The sequence below is a fragment of the Bos javanicus genome, chromosome 6, assembly GCF_032452875.1.
Source record: "Bos javanicus breed banteng chromosome 6, ARS-OSU_banteng_1.0, whole genome shotgun sequence".
Lineage (NCBI taxonomy): Eukaryota > Metazoa > Chordata > Mammalia > Artiodactyla > Bovidae > Bos > Bos javanicus.
In genome coordinates, this window is record NC_083873.1 from 88,502,579 (window position 1) to 88,519,367 (window position 16,789).

The 16,789-nt window shown below is 36.3% G+C and overlaps 1 protein-coding gene across 12 annotated transcripts in view; it reads right to left on the reverse strand.

Annotated features, from left to right (window-relative positions):
- The window catches only part of ANKRD17 (ankyrin repeat domain 17), a 166,146-nt gene that overhangs the window by 23,522 nt on the left and 125,835 nt on the right, over window positions 1-16,789 (reverse strand). For all 12 annotated transcript variants that reach the window (XM_061420434.1, XM_061420432.1, XM_061420431.1 and 9 more), the window contains 4 exons: window positions 15,138-15,254; window positions 4,238-4,409; window positions 2,524-2,971; window positions 1,919-2,074 (listed from right to left, as the gene is read on the reverse strand). In XM_061420434.1, coding sequence (XP_061276418.1) covers window positions 1,919-2,074; window positions 2,524-2,971; window positions 4,238-4,409; window positions 15,138-15,254 — 893 coding nt within the window. The remainder of the gene's footprint in view (window positions 1-1,918; window positions 2,075-2,523; window positions 2,972-4,237; window positions 4,410-15,137; window positions 15,255-16,789) is intronic.

Genomic DNA, 16,789 nt, shown 5'->3' on the forward strand with positions numbered 1-16,789 from the left:
TTGAATAAGCCTCTTCTACCTAGTCTCATCCTAAATGATACAAGGCAACTAAGAGCCACAGAAAAAAAGAGAGTTAGTTTACCAAAAACTGTTTGCTTTTTTGACTTTTATCCTTCATTATGATCTACAAAGCACATCCATGTAGACATACACTGTGTAAACGCAACTACTAATGGCAAATAAGACAGACGGGTTCCCACCCACATATAATGACTATGCAGAAACCAAGTAAGAAACATAACACGATGTCGTAAGTGCTCTAACAGGGTATCATAGAGACACACTGATGGGGTGTCTAATCTAGCCCAAGGAGTTAACAAGGTTTCTTGTGAGTGCCTTTAGGTGTCTGACTTGCACCTTATATTCTTGTTTTTATTACCCAATATTTAACTGAAAGGATGATACTGAAAATTCATGTTTTCCTGCATTCTTCTAGAGGCCTTCAAATGATTATCCACAAATATGGACACTTGCTAAGGTATGTTTAGTTGTGTGAGGAAACAGAAAAGCCTGTTGGAATTCCAAAAAGCAAAACCCACCTAACACAAAATTACTCAGATTCAGCAAAGGTAGATATAAATTTCTTACAAGTCTAAACTAAAGAATACTTCTAAAAGAAAAACAGTATAACTCCCAATAAAAAGAATGAGCCAATTAGGCTTCAATGAATAAGTAAATTATTTATTCACAATAGATTAAATATTAAATTAGAATTTTTTAAAAAACCTTGCCTCTCTGCCCTTTTATATATATAACTAAGTCACCTGATAATTCCTTTTCCCTTAAATAACATAACTCAGGGATCATTATTTTAAATTAGTTAAGAATTTGTTTGTATACTATAATATAAGATGCATGCAGGGACTTCCCTTGGTGGTCTAATGTTTGGGAATCTGCCTTCCAAAGGAGGGGATGGAAATTTGTTCCCTGGTTGGGGAACTAAGATTCCCACATGCCCTGGGGCAACTAAGCCCAGGCACCCACAACTAGAGAGCCTGAGTGCTCCAGAGTCTGTTTGCTATAACAAGTGAAGCCCACAAACCACAAGAGGAGCCTAAGTGCTGCAACAGGAGATGCCTGCAACAGCAATGAAGACCTGGTACCGCCAAAAATAAATAAAACTGCATGCAAAAACCAGAATTATCTTTTTATATGAGAGCATGGATAATGGAACCTGGTGAGTCCCAGTCCATGGGGCTGCAAAGAGTCGGACATGACTGAGTGACTAACAGTGAGAATGAACTCTGGTGTTACGATTTTAATTAGTTTAATAGCCATGTGACAGACAGAGATGAAGACAGAGACGGAGGTTGAGGGGAAGTCTTGGCCGAAAACAGGAAAAGAAATGAACATTATACTTTTTTTGGATCACATCCTTTCTGGGTAGGTGGTATCTTACCACCTTTCAGTTTCTGGGATACTGTTTTACTTTTTAACACACATTATTTTAAAAATCCCAAGCAAAATACAGTAAAATATTTTAGTTCTAAAACTCTTGAAGTAGAAATATTCTATGATTTGAAGACAAGAATAGTTTAAAACCAATATTTATTTATTCTCCATATATTTATAAGCATGTGATAGACACTACCTACTGGGCTTCAAGGTTACAAGGAAGAATAAGACAATCTATTACCTTAAAGAAATTAGTTCACTACCAAAAGCCATATCTATGCAGGTGAAGCAGACACACAATGACCTAACTTTTTATGTAAAATCTCCCAGTTTTGAAAGTATTAACATATACTTTTTTCCATATAAAATATAGTATAGGTTGTCTCCATTGGCAGCCCTGGGCCACCAGTTTGTTTGCAGCATTTGGAACAGCTGGGGAATTTAATCACAAGGTAGACTATACTTCTTTTTGAAATAGAGCACATATAAAAAGAATGAGAAAAACAAAGAAATAATCAATTACCTCCTTACAACCTCTTTCCATCCTTCTTCCCTCTTCTGTCCACGCTTGGGACTTGCTACTGTTAATTTCCCATTTGGAGAGGAAAGGGGAGATGGACCAGATTTTGTGCAAGTGGAGAGAGAATTACTGGTCACTTCACTGATAGTCTCTGACAATCTTTAACAAAGAGGAAAAACACAAATTAAATATAGAACAACAACAACAACAAATATAGAACAGATGAAGAATTTTTTAATGATAACAGCAAACTAACACATGATTTTATTCTTTATTTTCTGAATATTATGAATAAATGAGAAATTTATTTTTCATTTTCCAATACTAGGCATAATATGAAGGGGCGATTTTAAAAAGATATTATCTAGAAGTCAAATATAGCGGAACTGAAATACAATAACAATCTCTGAAAAATCATAACTGATACTTCATGGGTTAACAACCCAAATGAAGAAATTACACAGTAATTCTTTAAAGAAGTGTGCCTTCTTTAGAACAAAGATTAACACTTACTTTGTCTTTTTCATTTGACTGCTTTACTAAAAAATTCAGCAACAAAGTGTTTCATAACGATACTGTAAATTGTGAAAATAAAAATTGGAACTCACTTTATTGACGTTTTGCCAGAAACAGATTTTCTCTCCTCCTTTGGAAATGTAACCAGAACTGATGGCTGTTTCTTGCTGGTCACAGTGGTAGTGACCACAGCAGGTGAATGATTGTCACTCTTTCGGCTGCTGTTGCTGTTACTACTTTCATCACTGCAACTGGAAATTCTCATGTTATCACTATCTCCACTCTCGCTGGTACTGCTGCTCTTGGACTCTCCGTTCACCTTCTCTGGCTGACTGTATGAGATTGGTAGTGGATCATCAAATATAATTTGAACGTTTTCCGGAGGAATTTTATTTTTCCTGTTTTTCCTCTTTGAACTGGTTGTAGTTATGGTATTATTTCTTTTACCATGGGAACCTGCCAAAGTGGTCCAGGTTGCAGATATACCTATGGTAGTAGTGGTTGTGGCACTTGGAGGCTCTGTCAAGACTTCAGGTTCATCTGTAGAAGCAGTAATACCGAATTAGCAAGTTCTAGTGTTCTGGCCATACATTTAGCTTTAAGCACTTGACAAAAATAAACCGAGAGGCTACTTTACTACTACTACTTTTAGATATAAAGTCATCAGTCATTCCATCATTCACTAGTGATGAGATGGATATGATTTATCTATTCTCCTCTCTGTTCCTAAGTTCTAAATAACATATACTAGGAAGTTATAAAAAAATATTTCAGGGGACCTTCTTGATAGTCCAGTGGCTAAGACACTATACTCTCAATGCAGGGGACCCACATTTGATTACTGGTCAGGGAACTAGATCCATCATGCCACAGATAAAATCTTACATACTGCAAGTAAAGACTCTATATGCCGCAACTAAAAAAGAATCCTGTGTCCTGCAACTAAGACCTGGTGCAGACAAATATATAAACATTTTTTAAAAATTTGGAATTATTTTAGGAATGAATATGTTACTATATATTACATATTATTCATAATTATTCAATTTCTCAATTGTAATAATGTTATTGTTGTGTACAGTATATATAAGACTATTCAAAAAAAAAAAGAGGAAAAATATAAACGTGCCACAATGTTATATGAATCTAGGTGACTTGCAGGTATTCATCATACTAACTCTTAAAATTTTCTGTAGCCTGAAATTTTTCAAAATAAAAGACTGGAAGAGAGGGAAATACACACATACACACCATACATATATGGTGGTTTAATGACAATGGTTCCTTCTAACGTTATCCTTACCTCAAATGATTTTTAGTTAGAAAGTAATTAAAAGTGATTTCCTCATTTAAGAAAAAATCTGAACATGGTCTTGACTGTATATGAAATTATGGAAGTACTGATAATTTTTTTTTATGATTTTATGTATTTATTCCAGGTGCAATGTCAGAAATCAGCAATTTATTTTCAGATAGCTTAAGGAAAAAAATATGTATATACACTTAGAGAAAAAGATAAAGCAAATATAGTAAAATGTTTTTAAATTAGGTGAAGGGTATTCAAGTGTTTGTTTTGTCATTCTTTCAACTTGTGTATAGGTTTGGAATTGTTTACAATGGAAAGTTGGGATGAATTCAATAAATAAAAAGGGCATAGAAATACTTTTGGGTTTAATAATATAAAAGATCTACTGTTATCTTGACTCATTGATATTTAATGTTATCTTAAGTTATTTATATTTAATGAAATATAATTTTGAATAGAAAGCATTATATGAAAGAAATTAGACGATTTAGAGAAAATACCTTCAACTTTATGTTTTTCTTTTTCTTGAGCAGCTTGGAGTTCAAAGTTTTCTTTATTTTTGGCTTCAATTTCTTCTAGTTTTCTTCTTTGTTCTTCCTTTTTCTTTCGTCTCTTCTCCTTTCTCTTTTCTCGTTTGGCAGCCAAAGCCAGCCTTCGACTTTCTTCCCTTAACTGTTAAAGAATCAATAAAACAGAATTATAACACTGGAATTTTCATTGGAAAAATGTTGTCACATAATGTCATTCATCATAAAGGTACTGGGATACCATAAAATTCAAAGTTATCTTCGTTCAACTCACTGATCAAAATCATACTCAAGTCACTGTAAAGAGAAGATACTATTTTTAAATGTCAAGATCAAATTAATGATAAAAGACAACCTAATTTCAAAATGGATGATTGATAAAGATATATATAACTCCATAGTCACTAAGGAAATGTAGATTATAAGAGGTATCAGATAGCAAAAGTTTGGGAAAATGAATTCTTTCCTACACTGCCATTGGTATAAATATCAGAGTTTTTGGAAAGGTAATTTGAAAGCCTTCTATGAAAATTACAAACTGCTTATCCTAAGAATATATTCTATAAAATGTCTACCTCTAGTAGAAAAATACAGGTTTAATATTTTCCATTGCAAAAGTTGATTACTATGGTAGTAAAAGGAAACAGGCAAATTCATGTGGTGAGATCCAGGGTGGGGATAAATTAACAACAGTATACATTTACAGAACACTGAGCTGTGCTCACATGCCCAGTTATGTTGGACTCTTTGCAACCCCAGGGACTGAGCCCACCACGCTCCTCTGTCCATGGGATTCTCCAGGCAAGATATACTGGAGTGGATTGCCATTTTTACCTCCAGAGAATCTTCTTGACCCAGAGATCGAACCCACCTCTCCTGCATCTCCTGCACTGGCAGGCAAATTCTTTACTACTGGTGTCACCTGGGAAGCTATCTATATATTTTATGTGCATTTTAAATATATGTCAAAACAGTGATACTCAGTTTATGGAAAATGTCACAATAGCCTAACTAATGAAACCAGTGCTTAGAGACAAGCTGATAAGCCAAATCAGACTTAAGTTTCTTGAGAAACAGTCTGATTTCATTTTTTTAGTCTCCAGCCTTTGTTAGTCACCCCTCCTCCCTTTTGAAATAATCCCTGTTCAGGGTGACTGAAAGGTTTTGCCACGTTGAAAGTTTTCACATCCAGAGGCAATGCACCATAATTACATTCTCTTGGGTAAGAGATAAGATTTTTGTTTTTGGAAAGATAAATAATTAAGGAGAATCTATAGAAAATCAGAGATACTTTCTCAAGCAGATGGATTTCAGGAAAAAACACAAATGGAAACTGGAGATATAGAATTTGTTTGCATAGTATCTGCCCCCTAGAAACTTTTGCTGATCTTTCAAAAGTACCTAAGTTTCCTCTCAGTTCAGATCAGTTCAGTCGCTCTGTTGGGTCTGACTCTTTGTGACTCCATGGACTGCAGCATGCCAGGCTTCCCTGTCCATCACGAACTCCCAGAGCCTGCTCAAACTCATGTCCATCGAGTCAGTGATGCCATCCAACCATCTCATCTTCTGATGTCCTCTTCTCCTCCTGCCTTCTATCTTTCCCAGCATCAGGGTCACTTCTTTGCATCAGGTGGCCAAAGGATTGGAGCTACAGTTTCAGCATCAGTTCTTCCAATGAATATTCAGGACTGATTTCCTTTCCTTTAGGATTGACTAGTTGGATTTCCTTGCAGTCCAAGACACTCTCAAGAATCTTCTCCAACACCACAGTTCAAAAGCATCAATTCTTTGGCACCTGGCTTCCTTCACAGTCCAACTCTCACATCCATACATGACCACTGGAAAAACCATAGCCTTACTAGACGAACCTTTGTTGACAAAGTAATGTCTCTGCTTTTCAATATGCTATCTAGGTTGGTCATAACTTTCCTTCCAAGGAGTAAGTGTCTTTTAATTTCATGGATGCAGTCACCATCTGCAGTGATTTTGGAGCCCCCCAAAAATAAAGTCTGACACTGTTTCCACTGTTTCCCCATCTATTTGCCATGAAGTGATGGGACTGGATGCCATGATCTTAGTTTTTTGAATCTTGAGTTTTAAGCCAGCTTTTTCACTCTCCTCTTTCACTTTCATCAAGAGGCTCTTTAGTTCTTCTTCCATTTCTGCCATAAGGGTGGTGTCATCTGCATATCCGAGGTTATTGATATTTCTCCTGGCAATCTTGATTCCAGCTTGTGCTTCATCCACCCCAGCATTTCACATGATGTACTTTGCATGTAAGTTAAATATGCAGGGTGACAATATACAGTCTTAACGTGCTCCTTTCCCATTCTGGAACCAGTCTGTTGTTCCATGTCCGGTACTAACTGTTGCTTCTTGAACTGCACAAAGATTTCTCAGGAGGCAGGTAAGGTGGTCTGATATTCCCATCTCTTTCAGAATTTTCCACAGTTTGTTGTGATCTACACAGTCAAAGGCTTTGGCGTAATCAATATTGCAGAAATAGATGTTTTTCTGGAATTCTCTTGCTTTTTCTGATCCAACGGATGTTAGCAATTTGATCTCTGGTTCCTCTGCCTTTTCTAAATCCAGCTTGAACATCTTGAAGTTCACGGTTCACGTACTGTTGAAGCCTGGCTTGGAGAATTTGAGCATTACTTTACTAGCATGTGAGATGAGTGCAATTGTGTGGTAGTTTTGAACATTCTTTGGCATGTTTATGTAGGCCAGTTTGATTGAGAATAGTAGAAAATCACTTTCAGATAGCATATCAGTGGTCTTGATTACCTAAGGTCCAACAGGGCATTTAAAGACTTTTATCTTTTACTCTGCTGGAAATGACACTGTAGTTGTTCTTGTTTTTCAGTTGCTCAGTCATGTCTAACTCTTTGTGACCAGATGGACTGAAGCATACCAGGCTTCCCTGTCCTTCACTGTCACTGGGAATGTCGCAAACTTAGGTCTGTTGAGTTGATAAATGCTATCTAACCATCTCATCCTCCGTGGCCTCCTACTCTTCTGCCCTCAATCTTTCTCAGCTTCAGGCTCTTTTCCAAACAGTTGGTTCTCTGAATCAGGTGGTCAAAGCATTGGACCTTCAGCTTTAGTATCAGTCCTTCCAATGAATATTCAGGACTGATTTCCTATAGGATTGAGTGGTTTGATCTCCTTGCTGTCCAAAGGATTCTCAAGAATCTTCTCAAGCACCACAGTCCAAAAGCATCAATTCTTTGGTGCTCAGTCTTCTTAATGTCCAATTCTCACATGTGTACATAACAACTGGAAAAACCATAGTTTTGACTATATGGACCTCTGTCAGAAAAGTGATGTCCCTGATTTTTAGTATGCTGTCTAGGCTGTCACAGCTTTTGTTTCAAGGAGCAAGCATTTTTTAATTTCATGGCTGCAGTCACCATCTGCAGGTGATTTTGGAGCCCAAGAAAAGAAAGTCTGTCACTGTTTCTATTGTTCCCCATCTTATCTTCCATGAAGTGATGGGACCAGATGCCATGATCTTAAGGTTTTTGCACGTTGAGTTTTAAGCCAGCTTTTTCTCTCTCCTCTTTCACCTTCACTAAGAGGCTCTTTGGTTCCTCTTGGCTTTCTGCCATTAGGGTGGTATCATCTGCATATCTGAGGTTATTGATACTGCTTCTAGCAATCTTGATTCCAGTTTGTGATTCATCCAACCTGGCAATTTGCATGACGTACTCTGCATATAAGTTAAATAAGCAGGGTAACAATATGCAGCCTTGAGGTACTCCTTTATCAGTTTTGAACCATTCCATACCAGTCCATTGTTCCATGTCCGGTTCTAACCTGCTTCTTGACATGCGTACATATTTCTCAGGAGACAGGTAAGGTGGTCTGGTATTCCCATCTCTTTAAGAATTTTCACAGTTTTTTGTGATTCACACAGTCAAAGGTGTTAGTGTATTAATGAAGCAGAAGTAGATGTTTTTCTGGAACTTTCTTGCTTTTTCTATGATCCAACAGATGTTGGCAATCTGATCTCTAGTTCCTTGGCTTTTCTAAATCCAGCTTGTATACCTGGAATTTATCGGTTCACATATTGTTGAAGCCTAGGCTGAAGGATTTTGAGCATTACCTTGCTAGCATGTGAGATGAGCACAATTGTGTGGTAGTTTCAACATTCTTTGGCATTGCCCTTCTTTAGGATAGAAAGAGAAAACCTGTTCCAGTCCTGTGGCTACTGGTGAGTTTTCCAAATTTGCTGGCATGAGTGCAGAACTTTAGGATTTGAAACAGCTCAGCTGAAATTCCATCACCTCCACTAGCTTTGTTTGTAGTAATGCTTCCTAAGGCCAACTTGAGTTGACACTATAGGATGTCTGCCGTTAGATGAGTGACCACACCATTGTGGTAATCTGGGTCATTAAGATCTTTTTTGTACAGTTCGTCTGTATATTCTTGCCACCTCTGTTTCTCTGCATTATTCACTTAAGAAGGCTTTCTTTCTTGTCTCTCCTTGCTGTTCTTCAGAACTCTGCATTCAGTTGGATATAACTTTCACTTTTGCCTTTCGCTTCTCTTAAAAATATAAATATATATATACACACTGGGTCTTAGCTGTGGCATGTGGGATCTAGTTCCCTAACCAGGAATCAAACCCAGGCCCCCTGTATTGAGAGTTCAGAGTCTTAGACACTGGGCCACCAGGGAAGTCTCTCATTTCTCTTTTCTCAGTTATTTGTAAGGCCTCCTCAGCCAACAATTCTGCCTGTTGCATTTTTTTTTCCCTCGGGCATGGTTTTTGTCACCATCTCTTGTACAATGTTAACCTACATCCATAGTTCTTCAGGCCCTCTAACAGATCTAATCACTCGAATCTATTTGTCACGTCCACTGTATAATCATAAGGGACATGATTTAGGTTATACCTGAATGGCCTAGTGGTTTTCCCTACTTTCTTCAATTTAAGTCTGAATTTGGCAATAAGGAGTTCATGATCTGAGCCACACTCAGCTCCAAATCTTGTTTTCACTGACTGTATATAGTTTTTCTAACTTTGGCTGCAAAGAATATAACCAGTCTGATTTTGGTATTGACCATCTGGTGATCTCCACATGTACAGTCATCTCTTGTGTTTCTGGAAAAGGATGTTTGCTATGGCCAGTATGTTCTCTTGGCAAAACTCCATTAGTCTTTGCCCTGCTTCATTTTGTACTCCACGGCCAAACTTGCCTGTTACTCCAGGTATCTCTTGACTTCCTACTTTTACCTTCCAGTTTCCCATGATGAAAAGGAAATCTTTTTTGTGGTGTTAGTTCTGGAAGGTCTTGTAGGTCTTCAAAGAACCGGTCAACTTCAGCTTCTTCAGCATTAGTGGTTAGGGCATAGACTTAGATTACTGTGATGCTGAATGGTTTGCCTTGGAAACGAACCGAGATCATTCTGTCGTTTTTGAGATTGCATCCAAGTACTACATCACAGACTCCTGTTGACTATGAGGGCAACTCCATTTCTTCTAAGGCATTCTTGCCACAGTAGTAGATATAATGGTCATCTGAATTAAATTCACCCATTCCCATCCATTTTTAGTTCACTGATTCACTCTTGCCATCTCCTGTCAGACCACATCCTATTTACCTTGATTAATGAACCTAACATTCTATGTTCCCATACAATACTGCTCTTTACAGCATCAGACTTTACTTTCACCACCAGACACATCCCAAAAGGGATTTTTAAAACTTTTATCTTTTACTCTGAGTGAAATGGTACTGTGGGGTTTTGGGCAAAAGAGTGATCTGGTCTAAGTGATACAAGATGATCACTTTAAGTGTTAAACAGAGAACAGATTGCAGAGCAGTGATGGAATCAGGGAGATTAGTTAAATGACTACTGTGGAAATAAAGGTAAGAGATGATATTAGTGACTTGAACCAGAGTGAGAAGAGATGAATAGAGACTAGGATTTCAGATAGAGATCCAAGGCAAAGGTCACTCAATTTTGCAACACAGTGGAGAAAAAATCAAAGATCATATCAAGATTTTTAGCCTGGGCAATTATAGAGTTGTGGGTTTGGAGTAGGCAAAGATCAGGAGTTCATATTTGGACATTAAGTATGAGATGTTTAATTAGGTTTCCAGAAGGACATGTTGAGTAGCTAGCTGGATATAAGAGACTAGAGTGTAGGGAAGAGGTCTGGGCTAAAGATATAGATTTTGGATCAGCTATTATATAAAGGTAAGAAGCAGGATGAGATGATCAATGGATAAAGAAGATCCTGTAAAAAGCTAAATGGCTTACCAATTAAGAGAAGAGATGAGGAGGAACTAGAGACACAAGAAGGAATACTCAGAAAGATTAAGAGAAAAACCAAGAGTGTGTAATGTAATGGAGGCTAAGTAAAAACAGTATGTCACGTGTTACTAGGTTTAGTAAGATAAGGATAGAGAAGTAATCATTGGATTTAGCTACATGAGAGTCCCTGGAGACCATAAAAACATAGTTTGGTAGAGCTGAGGGAGTGACAACCTAGCAGGAGTAGACTCAAGAAAAAAGGAATTGGAAATTACCAAAGTAGACAAGGAGTTCTGCTGCAAATGGGAGCACAGAAATGGGCTTGCAGCCAAAGAAACAGGGGCAGGAGAGAGGTACTGGAGAAATCAAAAGCTTTCTTAAGACTGGATAAAGAAATGTGCATGTTGATGAGGATGATTCAGGAAAGAGAGCAAAATGATATAGAAGAAAAGACAATTGCTACAACAATGTTTTTGAGTAAGCCATAGCAGACAGAAAATATGATCTAGCTCACAATTGGAGGGATTGGTTACAATAAGTTTATCCAGTAACTAGTAGGAGGTATATGGGTACAGGGGGGATGTCTCTGGCAGTTTTCTTCTGGTGCTTCGGTTTTCTCACTGATTGGAGTAGGCTGCAAGATCATCAACTGAGGTTGAAAAAAGAGGATATACTAGATGTCACAGGATAAAGGAGAAAGAAACAGTGGTCTAGATGAGAGGCAGAATAAACTAGGGAAATATATAGTATGACTACTGGGCAGCATTAAAGGGTTCACTGTCACACATTTAAAGTAAAATTAGTCATCAAGATTGATGCTTTTTTTCCCCCCTCTTAGAAACTTAGTTACTAGGCTTGAGGTAAGAATAAGGAAAAAGAAGAGTCAGGCCAGTGAAGGGTGGCATTATAAATGGATCTGACTATTTACTGGTAGACAGAATGTTTTCAGGATTGTTGGAGGCAGCTTTACTCTAGAGGGAGTAAAGCTGAAAAGAGGTGATAATCAGAGAATGAAATGTATAGAACTGTGATTGTGAGGTGGGCATATGAATCAGTTCAAAAACGGACAAAAAAGAAAACATCCATTAGAAATATTTTAAAAATATACCCTACATAATTCCCTAAAAGATTAATGAAAGTTTACAAAGGGGAGAAATAAGAAGTGATAAAGTACAGGGGTAAAAACATTAAAAATGCAGACCAATAACATCCACCATGGATTCTAACAGCCCAAAGCATAACCTAGTTGTTAATGTCCTAAGAGATCAAGCAACTAACTGCGAGTATTCCAAAGTTAGACCAGAGGAACTGCTCCAGAGCATGAACTCTTGCACATAGTAAATACTCAGTGAATCAAATGTTTGCTGCATAAGCATAAGGTAATCTGATAAATATAACAAGCCGTATTGAGCAGCAATTTTCACAAACCTATTAACCAACATTTTCAAATTAGAAAGGTTGATTAAAGTAATAAGTTATCCATGTAGAACATCCAAGTTAAACTAAATAAGACCAACTTCAGTGATGTTTCTAAATCAGAAATGGTGGAGCCAGAATGTACCAAGTCTCAAATGGCAAAAAGGTGTATTTTTCTAGATGTAAATCATAAGCAAAAAACTGTGAACCAAACCGTAACACATCTCAATCTGATAATTTACCAAATACACTAGAAAGAAGCTGCAGTTCAGGCAGAATAGTCTCCTCCATAATCTATATACCACCCTCATTCAAAACTGCTTATAAAGTATCAATGCATATGGAATAATTTACATCTAATTAATTTATGATTAAGAATTAATATTATGGGGAAATATGCAATGACACTGAAGGAAGTTCCTATCGAATTGCTTTAAATCTGAGGCTCTGAAAACATTAACATCAAGGTTAAGAAAGGCTGGCAAGAATTCAAGGAAACAACACTATGTACTGCTGATGGTATTAGGGAAATATTCTGGAAGTATCAAATCTAAAATATACTGACTCATGTGAAGAAAGAAACTTATTCCATAAAAATAAAAGTGCCAAAATATAGCAAAATATGTATAATAATGTTTATTGCAACATTATGTGTAGTGACAATACTGGAAACTTACTATGTAGTATATTACTCAGTTATAAATCACTATCAACTGAAAATATTTTTCAGTTATTGAGAGTGGGAAAAGCAAGTATTAGAGTATTATGTTCACATCATTCTTTTATTTTTCAAGTATACTATCTTCACATACATGAATATTTATGTGTTCAACAAATGTTTACTAACATGCCAGGCATCATTTTGTGGTTCATACACTCTAGTGGTAGAGAGAGACAAACAAGTAAACTGTAGTATTTAGAATATCAGAACATGAAAATAAAGAAGGGAAGAAGAGTAGAAAGATGTGAAAGGGAGACTAAAATATGAGTCAACTTTGCAGAGTTCACAGTTTACACTGCACATATTGTAACAAAGAAAAACCCATTCACATTAAGAATAGACATGCACAACTGGACATATGCCTAAATGCTGTTTGACTTTGTAATCCACAGGCTTGCAGTATATTCCTAAATGTATTTCATGTAACGTATAAACAACAAAGGGATGAAACAAAAATTTTATTTAAAAACAGACATCTATGTCTCAGCTAAAAAAAAGGATGCTTTCTACAACTGTGTTTTTGTTTAGTTGCTAAGTCGTGCCCCACTCCTTTGTGACCCCAAGGACTGTAGCCTTCTAGGCTCCTCTATCCATTGGATTTCCCAGGCAAGAATACTGGAGTGGCTTGCCATTTCCTTCTCCAGGGGATCTTCCTGACCCATGGATCAAATCTGTGTCCTTTGCACTGGCAGGAGGGTTCTTTACCACTGAGCCACCAAGGAAGCCCTTCTGAGATTTATAACAATGCAAAAAGAAACAGTATCATTAAATAATACTTAGAGAATCTAACATTTAAAAATGAGAGAGTAATACAAAAACAGGACATTATAATACTGTAAGGAGGAAGCACTAAAACGCAGGTGGACTTCAATTAAGGGGAGCAAGGAAACCAGGGAACTTAGAATAAAAAAGTAGATTTAAATCCTATCCTAGATTAGGTAAATTACTTATTATCCCATAGATTTAGTTTCTCCATCTGTAATATGAGGGTAATAACACTTTTATAGAGAAGACTCAAATAATTTACATTCTCTCCTATAATTTGGCCCTATATATCGCCTGGTATTTTAGTAAACATTAAATAAATACTAGATGGAACTGGTCATATTTCACTAGCTGGTTATGCCTTGGTCGTGTATGTCTTCCTAGTGCATTTGGTACTTCTGATAAATCTGTTGGCAACAAATTACAAGGTTCAGGATCAATGTAGTACAGATTTGGATGAAGATTAAGAAAACATTAGTTGAGATTACTGAGCATTATAGAGGCTAGGCTCTCTAACTTCCAGACAGGTAAAGTAATCGTTACGGTGATTATAACAAATTGTTCTCAGGATATTATAATACTATAATACTGTATTATAATAGCCTGTAACAATCACTATAACAATCGTTACAGTGATTGTAACAATATGTTCATATTCAATTAAAACCTCAAAGTGGCCAAGAAAAAGCTAATTTTTATTTGATCAGAATATAAACTAGAAAAATTTTTTAAATGAAAAACCTTAATATTAAATATATTTTTCAGAAAATAGAGTATTTTTACATTGACTTTAGAAAAAAATGTTTAAAATAATTTTAGTTTCTTCATGCAAGATGAAATGTGTAGCTTAACATAGTAAGTCTAAACAAAAAGAATGTACCTGACTCTAATGAAAAATATTCTAATATACAAATAACTTGTGAACAACATGGGCTTCAACAGGCCCATTTCATGCGAACTCCTTAAAATAAGTAAGTACTACAATACTACACAAATTGCAGTTGGTTGAAATCCATGGACTTGAAACGGCAGATACGTAGAGCCCAATTCTAAAGTTACATGTGGATTTTCAGCTGCGTGGGGGAGGGGCCAGTGCTCCAGCCCCACTATTACTGCATATTTAAAACTTCATGTTAAACTTTAGAGCATTTTTAACCTTTTTAAAAAAGATAAAACATGGCAGAATATATATTCTATAATATTCAATACCAACCAATTCTTTTCCTTCTATGATTACTATTTCTATAATATTACATTCTAGAGGACAGTGATGGAACAGAGAGTAAAGAAGCAGCTATGGGTCTGTCCAAACTATACAATGTTTGGAGTATTTTACTCCCTGCAGGAATAATGGGGATGATGCTGTAGTATGCCTGAAAGAGATTTGGATGGGGATTAACAGAACATTTGTTAAGATAACTGAGCACTAGAGGCCAGGCTCTCTCACTTCCAGATCAGTGCAATTCCTACAATAACATTTTGTTAATTTAACCATAAAGAAAACTACTTTAATGATATAACAATATTTAAAATACTCAATTCTACCAGTTGAGCCAAACTTGGAGAGAAAACCATGAACATAATTTAAAGCAAAAGCAAAACAAAGCAAAAAACCACAGATTACAAATAAGGAGGAAGAAAAGCAGAAAGGAAAAAAGTAGATAATATTTTTCATATGTAAAGGTTATCATATGGAAAGGTTACCTTTTCCAAGTCTAACTCCTCTAATAAAATGCTGGCATTTTTGTTTGCTTCAGCAGCCTGTCTATCTTTGGCTTGTACTATTGATTCCATACAAAGGTGACACTTCTTCAGCATCTCCTAAAACAAAAAAATTAAGATGTTTCTAACCTCAAAATAATTAACATTTAGAGAGATTCCTGAAAACATGAAAATATTAAATAAGGTACTCGAATGAACATAAGCAGTAAAGATCAATAGTAGGGCAAAAAGGGTACACATAAAAACATAATTTAAATGGCATGTTTTTTAAAATACATAAGCAAAGAGCCTCTACTGTTCTTCAAAATAATATCCATTTGACTGGTACTAAAATTATTTAGTCCTATAATTTTAAAAATGAGAAATCATACTGCAAATAGACCTGCAATAATCTGTTAGGTCGTTAACAGGCTAAAGGAAAGGCAATGTCAACAAAAGAGAATGGGTTTAAAAACTTTTTAAATACTTATTTGGCAAGAACTGTTCTCAAATACTTTGTTTCTGTAACTTCTTATGCTGAATCATTCATAAAAAACAATATTTATAGACTTTTCTCTTATTTCATTTTCAGAACACACTTTTTGACAGGAAAGGGATATTTCCATACTAAGATAAAGCCTTATTTTCAATTTCTGTCCCCCTACATAGATATCTAGGAATACTAATTCTCATGAAAAAATCTAGAGGCAGGCAAGACAGTGGATTAGCTATGTTAAATCAAAAATTAATGAGAAAAGTTGCTGTCACATAATAACTGAGAAAATGAAAGACATTTTCACATTTTTCAGAGGCATGTCTTAGGATTTCATTCCAATATTTTGATTTCAATTAGAATTCTAAGGGGATTTATTTTATGTTCTCTTCCTTTCCTGCAAAAATATCCTAGCAAATTCATTCTTAAGCTGACAGTCTGATTTTTATATTATGTTGAACATGTTAAGAGTTTTCTTGACCATAAGTAAAAGTACTATGCTAATTTTTGCTTAAGTATAAAAAAAATTCACTGACTTGTTCCTCTCAGAAGAGTTATCAGTCTGGTTAGATTATATCACTAATGAATAGTAACAATAACTTGCTTTAGGTTGTTTATCATCAACATTAAAATTAAATTAGCTTAAGTACTATCTAAAAAACTAAAGTAATTCTATCATAGAAAATGTTTTATTACTTCATTCAGTTCAGTTCTGTTCAGTCGCTCAGTCGTGTCTGACTCTTTGCGACCCCATGAATCGCAGCACGCCAGGCCTCCCTGTCCATCACCAACTCGCGGAGTTCACTCAGATTCACCTCCATCAAGTCAGTGATGCCATCCAGCCATCTCATCCTCTGTCGTCCCCTTTTTCTCCTGCCCCCAATCCGTCCCAGCATCAGAGTCTTTTCCAATGAGTCAACTCTTCGCATCAGGTGGCCAAAGTACTGGAGTTTCAGCTTTAGCATCATTCCTTCCAAAGAACACCTAGGGCTGATCTCCTTTAGAATGGACTGGTTGGATCTCCTTGCAGTCCAAGGGACTCTCAGGAGTCTCCTCCAACACCACAGTTCAAAAGCATCAATTCTTTGGCACTCAGCTTTCTTCACAGTCCAACTCTCACATCTATCCATATGGAAAAACCATAGCCTTGACTAGACGGCCC